The 13,468-nt window shown below is 41.3% G+C and overlaps 1 protein-coding gene across 1 annotated transcript in view; it reads right to left on the reverse strand.

Annotated features, from left to right (window-relative positions):
* Positions 1 to 5,142: 5,142 nt before the first annotated feature.
* The window catches only part of CFI (complement factor I), a 50,215-nt gene continuing 41,889 nt past the window's right edge, over positions 5,143 to 13,468 (reverse strand). Inside the window, exons 15-17 of the mRNA XM_082462850.1 lie at positions 11,753 to 12,030; positions 6,961 to 7,065; positions 5,143 to 5,559 (exon numbers count right to left, since the gene is read on the reverse strand). Of these exons, the coding sequence (XP_082318976.1) occupies positions 5,342 to 5,559; positions 6,961 to 7,065; positions 11,753 to 12,030 (601 nt within the window). The 3' untranslated portion in view covers positions 5,143 to 5,341. The remainder of the gene's footprint in view (positions 5,560 to 6,960; positions 7,066 to 11,752; positions 12,031 to 13,468) is intronic.

Here is a 13,468-nt window from a genome sequence, read left to right on the forward strand (position 1 = left end):
GGCTCAGTAATTGTGGCACACAGGCTTAGTTGCTCCACAGCATGTGGGATCTTCCTGGGCCAAGGCTCAAACCCGTGTCCCCTGCATTGGCAGGTGGATTCTTAACCACTGTTCCACCAGGGAAGTCCCTAGGCTGTGTTTTTTATAGAGAGCTTCCAAGTACAGTTATAAGCATGATCAGTCAGATACCCTTCTAAATACCCCTAATGATCTCTTCACTGGACATGGACATCATGGAACATGATGGTATTAATGAAGTAAGAATGCAAAATTTATTGGGTTTAATGTAACATATTAACTCAGAATGCTTGGAAACTAGGATATTATGCAACCCTTTGTGTTGTGTGAAATAATGCAAAATCAACAAAATACAAATGATCAAGGGCAGTTTCTGTTTTTAGTCTTTTCCAACGTCTCATTAAATGGCCTCAGCAGTGTTATCGTGATGAAAATAAATGCCACATGGTGAAACAATTCCAGCCATAATGATCAATCTTTACCCAGTGCTAAGGCTGGAAGGTTAGTTTCTAAAAGAGCCTCAAATTAAGGTGAAATAAGTGCTAGGTTCCAGCCTCTGCCTTTAAGAAAGAAAGAAAAAAAATAAACCAAACTCAAAAAACAAACAAAAAACCCCCAATGGCTGAATAGCTTTCAAGCTGGGAATGAAGTGAAGGACAAGAAATGGCTAAATCAGATCTGTGAACAAGAGCTGGTTCCGTGATGTGTTGAAGGTAATGGCTCTTTGCTTGGGGAGGTCTACCATCAGACAAATCTCTCTGGGCTGCTGTAATAAAATGCCACAGACTGGGTGGCTTATAAACAACAGAAGTTTATTTCTCACAGTTCTGGAGGCTGGAAGTTCAAGATCAGGGTGCCAGCATGGTGGGGTTCTGGAGAAAGCCCTCTTCAGGGTTGCGACTGCTGACTTTTCCCTGTGTCCTCACATGGTGGAAGAGGTGTGGGATCTCTGAGGTCTCTTTAATAAGAATACTAATCTCATTCGTGAGGGTTCCAATCTCATGACCTAGACACCTCCCAAAGACCCCACTTCCTAATACCATCACACTGGGTATTAGGATTTCAACATATAAATTTGGGGGCTTAACCTAAAACAATAAAACACCCAGTTATTTTACCAGCAAGACAGGTTTATTCTGGAGCAGCAAATAATTACATTTCAAGACATGCAGCTATGGTGAACCACACGCAAGTCCACATGCAAGCAAAGGAGAGGAAACTTTTATAAAGGAGAAGGGGAAGTTGGCAGGGGCTGTTATAAACAAAAAGTCCATTGGAGAAAACTAGGAGCTTGAAGTATAGTAGCTTTTCATTGGCTGATTTGTGACAGTCTCTCATTGGCTGAGCTGTTGCCAGGCAAGGAGAAAATCTTTTTTCCTTCTGCTGGTGGTAGTAAAGTAGTGGTGTCAATTCCTGCTGGAAAGGCAAAGTAGTCTCTTCCTATTGGGATCTGTACTATTGATTGATATATGGAGTGGTATGTGCATGACAGTTCGCCCTTCTAGCCTCTCAACTCCCATTTTAGTGAGGTTTCCCTTTGCTAATTTTCACAGGGGGATGCAAACATTCAGACCATAACAATCAGGGAGAGAGATTTTCAAGTGACGTTTGTGGTTAGAATGTATGATTACTTGGCACACAAAGAGGAAACACTGGAGAAGATGGAAAGGAACCTGCTTAGGTGAAATCGCAGGTTTTAGACCATCAGGATAAATTCAGGTGCGTGGTTTCTCTCGGTAGGGTTTCTGGCTACTTTCGAACCTCTGGTTGATTTTGAGCTTTATATTTCCTACTATTTGTCTTCCCTGGGATCCTATACATAGCACAGCTTCAAAATATCCCTAACTAACTAAACCTACTTCTATTCCTTTCTTCCCTTTATTTCTGCAATCAGTGGCAACACCAATCACCCCATTATCGAAGAGAAAACCTGGGAATTATCCTAGACTTCTATCCCTCTGCCTAGTGCCCTACCTCTTCTGTCCCCAGATGTCATCTGTTTCACTCCTTAACATATCTAGAATTAGTCCCATTCTTTTTATAAGTGCCCTGCTTTGGTTTCTACATTCATCATTTTTCATTTGGATTACTCCTATAATCTCAACTCTCTTCCCTAACTCATCTCACTCCCTCCAGTATATCTTCCTCAATGCCTCCAGCATGAACTTTCCAGAGTGTTTCACTGGTGCCAGATCTTTGGCATGAGGCCCTCCCTGATCTGGCCTTTCCTCCCTCTCCAGCTCCTCAGCTGCGCCCTGGGCTCCAGTCATGCTGAATTGCTCTCTGTCCCCTTGATGTTGAGTTTGGCTCCCCAAGCCACAGGGCCTTTGCATTTGCATCTGCCTGGAAAGTTCTTCCATAATTCAGATTAAGCTCACCTCTGGGGAAGCCTTCTTGGACTCTTAAGGCTGATTTATGATTCTCCTGTGAGGTTTCCTTACCATTGTACCTGGCAAAGTGATGCTTTATAATTTATTTTCCCATCTCCCTCATAAGATGGTGAGTTCTGAGACCAGGGTTAAATGAGATGATGACCTCTGTTTGTTGACTGCCTTCGGGGAAGACCATGCTAACTCACAGAAGCAGTGATGGCAAAGGGTCAAGCAGTAGCATCCAATGCCCAGCCTCTGCAGTACAAGCTGTGCATAGATCCTTGGACCCAAGCTGGTGGCAGTGGGAATCTCTGATGAGTGGTCCTACAGTGGTCTTTGTAGCCTCCATCTTTCTGGCTTTTCTGGAGATTCTGTGAACTGCATGATATATTTGAATAAATCTTTTTTTTTTTTCATTAAACCAATGCTATTGGCTTCTGTGGTGTGCAACCAGGAGCCCTCACACAGACCTCTAAATTGGGAGAGCCTGGAAGTCAGGTCACCCCACTTTTGCTGCTCCTGGTCTCTGCCACACAGGGTCACTGTGGAGAAGCGGGCTCTTCACACTTCATGCCCCACCGTGATCCACTCTGCTGTGAAGCCTTCAGGTCTCGAGTCATTGTGCAGACTGGTCCTTCAAAGGGCCACGATGCTACTCCCTCCTAAGATCAGCTGAGGTGCCCATATGCTGGGTTTCCAGCTTGCAGCCCTTAGTACTCTTCTCTTTTTGCTCATAAACAGACACCTGCTAAAGCGCCACATGCTCCAGGTTTGCTGGGTCAGGACAAGGTGGTGGTTTTGAAATATGCCACACATTCTTTGACACCCTTCCCATCAAGAGATGGATTATATTTCTTCCCCTTGAACCTGGTCAGGTCTTTGTGATGGAAGTGAGGCTAAATGACTTTCCAGGCTAGGTATAAAAAGCCAGTGCAGGTTCCACAGGTTTTCCTGGGACACTTGTCAGCTGCTGTATAAGAAGTCTGGCAACCCCAAGTCACCATGTTGAGTGCCCTTGTGGAAAGACCACATAGATAGAGATGCCTGAGAACCCCAGCTGTTGAGTCTCCCAGGCCAGGCACCTGACACGAGCCATGAGTGAAGAAGCCTTGGAGACGACCCTTGCCCCAGCCCCGTCTGATGGCAGCTGCATGAGAGGATGGAAGAACTGTCCAGCCAGCCCAGTCAATCCCCAGATGCAAGAGGAAAATCATAAAGAATTGTTATGTAAATCACTACTTTGGGGTTCTTTCTTTCACAGCTATAAGTAACCAAATACTCTCCTGCCTTCAATGACAAAAGGAATTAAAAATGGGCAGCATGGGAGGGGAGGAGGAGTTACTGCTTAATGTTTCAGGAGTTTCAGTTTGGGAAGATAAAAGATTTCTGGAGATGGCTGCATAAAAATGTGAATGTACTTAATGCCACTGAACAGTACAGTTCAAAATGGTTAAAATGGTAAAAAAAAAAAAAAAAAATTTTTATGTATATTTTACTAAAATTTTAAAAAGGAAAAAAATCTGGGCAGTAACTGATTTTGGAATATACGTGGAAATGGGCATTTGTATTATTAAAACAATTGGGCTGTATCCAGAACTGGACCCCAGGTTTTTTTTTTTGTTTTTTCTTTTTTCTTTTTACCTCAGGTTTTAAAGGTAATATTTATGTGAAAAATATACCTCTGCCTTCAGGATGATGATAGCTGTGCTTTAAAAAATAATAATAATAATAAAAGCAGTGAGCACCTTTTATGAACTAAGTGCTAGGGATGCTGATGAAAGGAAGCCAAAATCTTTCTTCTCCTGTGTCTTACAGTGTAGTGGGGCCAGTGGGCTGGTGGGTGAAGAGGTAGACAATGAAAGCAGAATATGTTGGGTGATGACAAGTGCTACACTGGGATTAAGGCAGGCTCATGTGATAGAAAGAGACCGGGTGCCCACTCTACGCTGAGGCCATGGGGGATTTACTAAGGAGGGAGGAAGAGGTTTAAGAAGGGGCAGAGTTTGGGGTTGGCCTTCTTTCTTTGAAAATGCTCTTAGATATCCAGAAGGAGATGTTAAGTGCTCAGGAGATACAGTCTGGAGTTCTAGGAAAGGTCAGGGCTGGAGACATGGATTTGTGTGCTGCTGGACTGTGGTGGGATTTAAAGCTGAATCTAGATGACACAGAATGAGAGAGGCGACCAGAAGGAAGAGGCTGGGAAGAAAGCTGAGACCAGCAGGCGGGGAGGCAGCATGCCTCAGAGTGTGACGCCCTGAGGGGTAGACTGCGTAGCGCGCTGCTGCTGCGGGGCTGGGGGGAGGTGAACATGGCTTCCTGGCTGTGAGGTTTGGCACCAAGGAGGTCAGTGGTTGTGTCGTGGTATCTGTGGGGACGTTTAAAGAAAAGGTCAAGGAGAACTTGTGAAACGAGGAACTCAAAGTTTTCAAGAGCTCTGAATACTTAAAGAAGCAGAAAAATGGGACAAGAGCTGTGAGGTCCATTATTTCCCTGTGACGGGTATCATGCCAAACATTTTACTTTAGCATGCAGCTTCATTTTATCAAAATTCCAGTTTCCACTTTAAAAGTGGAAAATGAGACACAGAAAAGATAATAAATTGACCAGGGTCAAGCAAGGAGTAGGTGGTAGGGTTGGGGTTTGAACCAGGCTTATGTGAAGCCAATCCAACTAGCTAAACCTTTAGTACAGTCAATACAGCACTCCTGTATGAAGAGATCATTTAATCACATTTTCTAATAAATAAAATATGTATGCTTGACTAGAATATTTATTTGAGAATTGTACAGAATTCCAAAATGGCATAAACTTTGTAGAGACCTTTAAAAAATGTCCAATAAAATTGCCTTTATTTTTTTTCCTTGAAGAAGTACTACTTATGCAGTATCATTTCAATTAAAATGTAACTCCTGAGACAAAAAGAGTAGAAAGAAGAGAGACAGCACAGTTTTTTATACATTGTGCTGAGAAATACGAGACCTTCCTACATGAAGACTAATCCAGTCAAAATAATTGGCCACTTTTGTGTAAACGCCTGGGAACTCTGAATTTCCGCAGTTTTCACCCCAACTCACAACACCCCAAACATAAGTCACATCGTTGGCGTCCTTACAGACTAAGGGGCCTCCAGAGTCCCCTTTACAGGCATCAATAGAACCATCATCTGTACCTGAGAAAGACCAAGGAAAAAGAAAATCACACATTTACTTCCATTTGTCTAGGCTGCCATGCCGACTTCCTGCCTCTTCCACCAATGCCTGTACTGACACTGACTTTCTTACACTTTCCTAACAGGCAATAACACATGTGCTCCCTTACAGAGCGGGCCCACGGACTTGTAGAGATGCAGGCTGGGAAATGCTGTGTCTTCTACTCATTCTCCAAGTTTAGCAAGTGCTTCCCCCTGCTTCCTCTACTTTGTGGAAGCATATACTATGATGAGATAGCAATCTGAAAGTAGCATCAGAGGCTGAGTGGGAAAATAATAGGAGTACCTAGTGATCACTGAGTGCTTAGTATGTATTAGTCATTCATTGTTTTAATCCTCACCACAACCCTATGAGAGAAGTATCATTATTATCCCTATTTTAAGATGAGACAAGACACAGAGAGGTTAACTAACTTGTCTAAGGTCATACAGCTAATAAGTGGCAGAGCCTGGACTTGAACCCAGGCAGCCAGACCTCGGAGCTTGTCCTCTTAACTGTGCTATTGCCCCTTGGTAGATTTTGTGCTATTCTCTCCTTTTGTCCTCTGTAATCCTGAACTCCATTTTAAGACGGGAGGGCACAGGAAATGGCCTGTTTACTTTCTTCTCACTCTTATGACTTTCTAAGATTTTAAATCACTGTATCCAAGAAGTTATAGGAGGTCAATAACTCTGCCTTTTTCTATAACCCACTATTTATAAGTGGTTTCAATAAAGTGTCCTAAATGCACTACCCTGGCTGGTACCCTGCCTTTGGGTCACCAACAAAAGTAGGGACTGCTGTAGTTGTGTTAGGTAGTGGCAGTAGCACCCCTGTGATCTTAAAGGAGAGAGTGGCAGGTATCGTGGGAAGCATAAAGGGATTTCCGAGGAGGGAGAATTTACTTCCAACTGGACGCATTTGAAATGAGATCATTTGGATTTTTACTTCGAAGTCTGGGTTTTGATCCCGAATATACCACTTCTTGTCTGTAAGACTTGGGCAACTTATATAACTGCTCTGCATCTCACTTTCCTCATCTATTAAGATCACCAAGGTTGCAGATGAGGAAACTTGCTCAAGGTCACACATGTAGTAATTGGTAAAAACCGGAATGTAAACCCAGGCAGTCTGGTTCCAGAGGCTGTGCTCTTAATCACCTTGCTAGACTGCCGCATAATGGCCTAAGGAAGATTCTTCCTCTTGGTATTAGACTGTGGAACTTGAGCTGAGGCAAAGGGACTGAAAACGTTTGATGATGCAACAGCCAGAGGCCAAAGGAAAGAGTTGGAGGCCCAGATAAAGGGGGTGACTCAGTGGGGAGGAAAAACACGTTTGGTTAGTGCGTTAGAGACATCTCTGAGAAGTCTCTCAGTGCTTACCTGCACACTCCATTTCTTTTTCAAAGTAGCGACCTGGGTAGAACTTAGAGCAGTTTGCTATTAGGTGAACTTCACCCCACTTAAGTGAATAGACTTTTTGGTTGTCTAAACAAAGAGAGAAAACAAATAGACATTTTGAAGTTACAAATGAGAACTCTAAGTAAGTATTTACTTTCATAATTTAGTAAACCATTAGGAACATATAAGAATATATATTTTCTTTAATACATATGTAAACTTATGAGGATAACTGATTAGCAAACTTAGTCATACAACTGATGGTATCCCCAGTTTCTAGAATTGTCTTTCTAAAAATAGTCAAGGGGCATTATTGAATATCTGGCCTGGGTACTGTGAGATGAATAGGATAGACTCCTTCCACTCTGGTCACTGAGTCCAGTGGCAGGGGTGGGGGATGGTTAGAAATCTGTTATCAGCTTACGTAAATAGCTCCTGTCTTCTTACAGTCCCTTATTTCCTTGAAAGTGCTTGTTAGAGTGAAAACAACTTTTTAATATAAGAATTTAAGATGAAGGAAGTACATATGAAGTTACCAGTATCTATGTGTTTTTGTGTCTGTGAGGAACTCTATCTCCTAAATGATTTGAAAGCGATTGAAAGAGGATTTAGGATTTCCTTTCCTTTTAAGTCACAGATTTGGGACTTGAACTTGGTCCAAGGAAAGAGAAGGACCAGGTGCAGTTGCTGATTGACAGTCCAGGGAAGATGAGAAAAACCTAAGAACACAGGGTGAGATGTCTCAGGTATAAGGAGTGAACTTTTGCCCTGTCTCCCCTCTTCCTTTCTCCCAGCTTGCAGCAATTTTTATGTGCTGTAAGAGGGCAGGGGCTAAGCCTGATTCATTCACTGCTGCACCAGCACCCAGCCTCATGCTAGCACAAATCAGTTACTTAATAAATATTTATGTAATTAATGCAGGAACTCAGTAATTCTATTATACACTAAATATTTTATGCCAAATGACTTGGCTCCTCAATTAATCGCTAAACTACCTGGGGACAGAGACCTCTTGCTTATCCTGAGAGGACACCGCCACAGACCCTAGCAGTGTATTGAGCACGTAGTAGTTAACTGGAGGACTAATATTCTTCTCTTCTGGGAAGCAGAGGAAGAAACGAATCCACCAATGTATGTAGCAAATCAGGAAAGAGTTTTTTTCTCCTTCAACTCCTACTTCAAGTTAGTCTTAAGATGACTACCTTATTCAGGATAACAGCTTTTCAAAAATTAGTAATTTATTATTTCCCCTAACTCAGGATAAGCCTTCAAAAACTGGGAGCTCTTGTAACATGTGAGTGATTTTTAAGACTCGGGAGATTGCTTCCTCCCCTGAACTCTTGTTTTGTATGCTTCTTGAAGCCTCCGTCACGTTCTGCTGTCTGGTGGTGGCATTCACGTCTGATGGTGCCTTTGTACTGTAAGTCCCTTGAGAGCTGGCCTTTGCCATCCCACTTTGTAGCCTCAGCACCTTTGTTTGTTGGCTGCGTCCATATTTTTCATCAGTGAGATCTTAGCACTTTAGCCTTACTATCTTGCACTCACAGAAAGGGCTCAATAAATGTGTTGAATCACATTTGATTAATAAATAAATCAGTGCATAAGAATATATCTACTAGTTTATAGAAAATACATGGAATAGAAGCACATGTTAAATGCCACATCAAGGATACAATCATCCAAACTCAAGGTGTGGAAATTCTAAAATAAGAATGACCCAGTTTCATTTAAAATAAATACGTTTTAAATGAAACGAAGAGGTAACTGTTCTAGATCAAAAGAGATTTAAGAAAAATAGCCACTGAATGCAATGTGTGGACTTTGTTTGGATCCCAATGGGAATAATCTGATTGTAAAAATTTTTTGTAAATAATTAAGGCACATTCAACACAGCTGGTTATTAGACGATATTACAGAATCATTTTTATTTTGTTGGGTATGAAGGGTGTTGTGGTTTTGTTTTTGTTTTTTAAGTCCTTACCTGGTAAAGATGTATACTGGAGTATTCATGGGTAAAATTACATGATAGCTGGGATTTGATTTGATATGCTCCAGGAAAAAATAAGTGCATGTGGGGGAATATGTTGAAAAGCTCCTGATTTGTCATTCGGATCCTTTCTCCACCCTTCAATGCCCTGCCCTCTGCCCTGAGAGCCTGAGCTGGAGGGATTGCCTCCATAGGAATGCCTTCACCTCTGGCTTCCAGCTGCTTTCCAGCAGAGGACTCCAGCAGAGGGAAGGAGGGAAGGAGAGAGGATAATGAGATTGGGGCTGGCTATAACCTTCAACCCAAGGTCATTACTTCTCTCAAGGTAGTCTGCTTTACCTAAGACTCTTTCTCCTTCTGGTAACTTCTCCTTCACCTTATACCTTCAGATCTAGGAAAGGTCTCAGTTCTGGTACTTTTAGTCCTGGGTTCCTGCATAGCCCTTGTGGTTCCCCAACCTCCCACCTACATCTTTGTTATTAACTCCTTTATGAATAAGCTTTCCTAATTATCCTATTGTGATTGTGATCAGTTCAGGGAGCTAAAACAAGAATGGTGGAACGTTCATAACTGTGAAAACTGCGTGAGGAAAGGTAGGTTTATTTTACTTTTATCTCTACTTTTGTGAGTACATGTGAATGTACATAATAAAAGTTTTTAAAAACAGAACATGGAATTCCCTGGCTGTCCAGTGGTTAGGACTCTGCGCTGTCACTACCAAAGACCAGGGTTCAATCCCTGGTTGGAGAAGTAAGATCCCACAAGCCACAAGGTGCAGCCAAAATAAAATAACATAAAATATTAAAATGTTGATATTAAAAAAAAAACAGCCAAGAGGCACATGAGAAGATGCTCAATATCACTAATTATTAGAGAAATGCAAATTGAAACTACAATGAGGTATCACCTCACACCGGTTAGAATGGCCATCATCAAAGAATCTACAAACAATAAATGCTGGAGAGGATGTGGAGAAAAGGGAAACCTCTTGCACTGTTGGTGAGAATAAAAATTGGTACAGCCACTATGGAGAACAGTATGGAGATCCCTTAAAAAAAACGAAAAATAGAGCTACCATATGATCCAGCAATCCCACTCCTAGGCATATCCGAAGAAAACCATAATTCGAAAGAATACATGCACTCCAGTGTTCATTGTAGCACTATTTACAATAGCCAGGACATGGAAGCAACCTAAATGTCCATAGACAGAGGAATGGATAAAGAAGATGTGGTACATATATACAATGGAATATTACTCAGCCATAAAAAGAATGAAATAATGTCATTTGCAGCAACATGGATGGACCTAGAGATTGTCATACTGAGTGAAGTAAGTCAGACAAAGACAAATATCACATGATATTGCTTATATGTGGAATCTAAAAAAATGGTACAAATTAACCTATTTACAAAACAGAAATTGAGTCACATGTAGAAAACAAACTTATGGTTACCAAGGGAAAAGGGGAGGGGGAGGGAGGGGATAAATTGGGAGATTGGGATTGACATATAACCATAACTTATGGTTACCAAGGGGAAAGGGGGTGGGGGGGATAAATCGGGAGATTGGGATTGACATATGACATAGTAGACATATAAAGTCTACTATATATAAAATAGATAACTAACAAGAACCTAATGTATAACACAGAGAATTCTGTTCAATACTCTGTAATGACCTATATAGGAATAGAATCTAAAAAAAGAGTGGATATATGTATATGTATAACTGATTCACTTTGCTGTACAGCAGAAATTCACACAACATTGTAAATCAACTATACTCCAATAAAAAATTTAATTAAAAAAAAGAACGAATATGAGGACATAATACTTTCTGGATGAATTGGTTACTAATAAAATTTTAGTATTTTGTAAATTTTGGGTTTTCAAACATACCACAAATCCAGGTTCATTTACATGCATATTTTATACTTTTCAATATGGCAATTATAAAGAATGTGTTGGAATAAGAGTCTATTAGACTAATGCAGTGAAGTTATTTACAAAGAGAGTTTAAGAGGTCAAAAGGAAGCTAAATTTCTAGGCTGACTTTGAGACGAAGGGAAAAGCATTGCTTAAATTAATTCTAATCTATCTCCAATTTAGCATGCCTTTCTAATAATTTGTCCCTAAGGGTCTTATTCATATGAATTTTCACCTCAAGTCTTCTTAGAAGCTCAAAGAATGAATTCTTTATGTTCTCTTTCTCTTTGTGGGATGTGGAGGTGTGAGGCATGGAGAATAGCGGAGGGCAGCGGAGAGAGCTGAAGGGTTGTGGGATCACTGACTCAGCATATACTATGACTATCCCTTTGAAAACCTTTTTATCTTTCATCCGTATCATTCCAACAAATCCAGAAAGCCCATGCTATATGTCCCCTGTCACTCTATTTTTTTCTTGGTGAATGGTTACCCCTCAATGTACACTCTGTATCACAGAGTATAGGTATCCTTTGAAACTCTAGGTCAGGATCAATTACATAATTTGCAGAACCAAGTGAAAATTGAAAATGTGAGGTGGGGCCTCTGCAAAAATTATTAAGAATTTCTTGATGGTGACAATAGAGCATTACACCAAGCACAAGGCTCTTCGGTGCCCAGAGCCCAGGGTGCTGTGCAACCACACAGGTCCTATGCCCATGAGCTGGCCTTGGCTGGACATTCACTTTTCTGGATTTGATGCAATGTTTCTCTCTGAACACTAGGAGATTGGCTCCTATGCATTTCTATTCCTATTCATTTTTCAGCCCCTGGATTCTGATTAACAAACTGTAAAACATACCTTTTTCTCGACCCCAGCCAGAAACGATGCATTTATCATTAGGTTGAAATAGATAGGGAGACCAGGGGACACAGGCAGGGACGGAATGAGGCAACACACATTCTTTTCGGCTTGGGTGTTTTTTCATTTCAATCAAAGCTATGTCATTTTGGTAGGTGGCTCCATTGTACTTATCGTGGATAATAATTTGATTTACCAACTGAACAGCTATCTGAGAGTCAGGTTTTATCAAGTCTGTAAATGATGTCCATATTTGGTAACGACGAATTTTGCTGATTCTGTAACAGAAAGGAAAAGGGAAATAAATATATTGAGGAAAAAAAAAAACAACTCTCGGGCTACCCTGGTGGCGCAGTGGTTGAGAATCTGCCTGCTAAGGCAGGGGACACAGGTTCGAGCCCTGGTCTGGGAAGATCCCACATGCCGCGGAGCAACTGGGGCCGTGAGCCACAACTGCTGAGCCTGCGCATCTGGAGCCTGTGACCCGCAACGGGAGGGGCCGCGATAGTGAGAGGCCCGCGCACCGCGATGAAGAGTGGCCCCCGCACCACGATGAAGAGTGGCCCCTGCTTGCCGCAACTAGAGAAAGCCCTCGCACGAAACGAAGACCCAACACAGCTAAAAATAAATAAATAAATAAATAAATAAAGTAGCTATTAATTTAAAAAAAAAACAACAACTCTAAATTGGACTTCTGATGCTTCATCTTTAAATTCTCCCTTTTAAAGGAAGTTTTTCATTTTCCCGGATTTTTTTTTTTTATCTTTGCTGTCATGAAGCAGTGCAACTAAATTTTCTTAGGACAGAATTAAAGTCCATGGGTAAATGAAGAGAGGAATAGTTCATCTAACTGCTAAATATTAGGGACATAAAGACCTTACTAATTACCAGATATGCCAGAAGTAGAATGAGTTGGCTGCCTCTGAAGTAAGAGCACCGGCACTGAAGGTGTTTAAGCAGAGACCAGAGAGCATCTAGCAAGAAATGTGCTTGAGGAAATAGGGAGTCAGAGCACAGAACCCCAGAGGTTCCCAGGGTGAAGACCACAGCAGTCATCATTCTGACCTATAAAACTGACTTCATCCTAACTTTGCATTGTATTTATTTGCTCACAAGCCTTTCTTCCTGTTTGTGCTACCTGAAGTCAAAGATAGGGTCTTATCATCTATAGATAGATGCCTGTGTTGAGTATTATACCTGGAACACAGCAGCTGTTTTAGAATTTGGTTGAAATGGTGAACGGGCTAAATATTGCCTGTCCCAATGCCTCTATTTTCATATCAATTTTCACCTCGTGGTTTCCAGCAAATTGGGTGTCTACCATCACTTTCTCAGGGAATCACCTTACAGTTAAACAGTGATGTACTAGGAACTAATGAGTGTTCAGGATGCTTTTATTTAAACTTAGAGTTCCAAGAATGCTGTGTTTCATATTACTTTTGGTTGTTTTTCAGGATCAGAGGTCCTGAATATTGTTTAATGTTTAACTGTTGATCCATTCAATTTACTTAACAAATATTTAGTGTGTACCTACGATCACCAGGTACTGTGTTAGCCACTGGGATGCAGAAATGAGCAAATCAGAAATAGTTTCTGCCTTCATGGAACCCAGGGTCTAGGAAAGGATGCAGCATTAAATGGATAATCACACCAATGAAGATATGTATTCTACTGTAAAAAGTGAGAGGAACTCACAGCACACGGGTTCTGAGAACA

The sequence above is a fragment of the Balaenoptera physalus genome (assembly GCF_965194825.1).
Source record: "Balaenoptera physalus genome assembly, chromosome: 5".
NCBI classification, from domain to species: domain Eukaryota; kingdom Metazoa; phylum Chordata; class Mammalia; order Artiodactyla; family Balaenopteridae; genus Balaenoptera; species Balaenoptera physalus.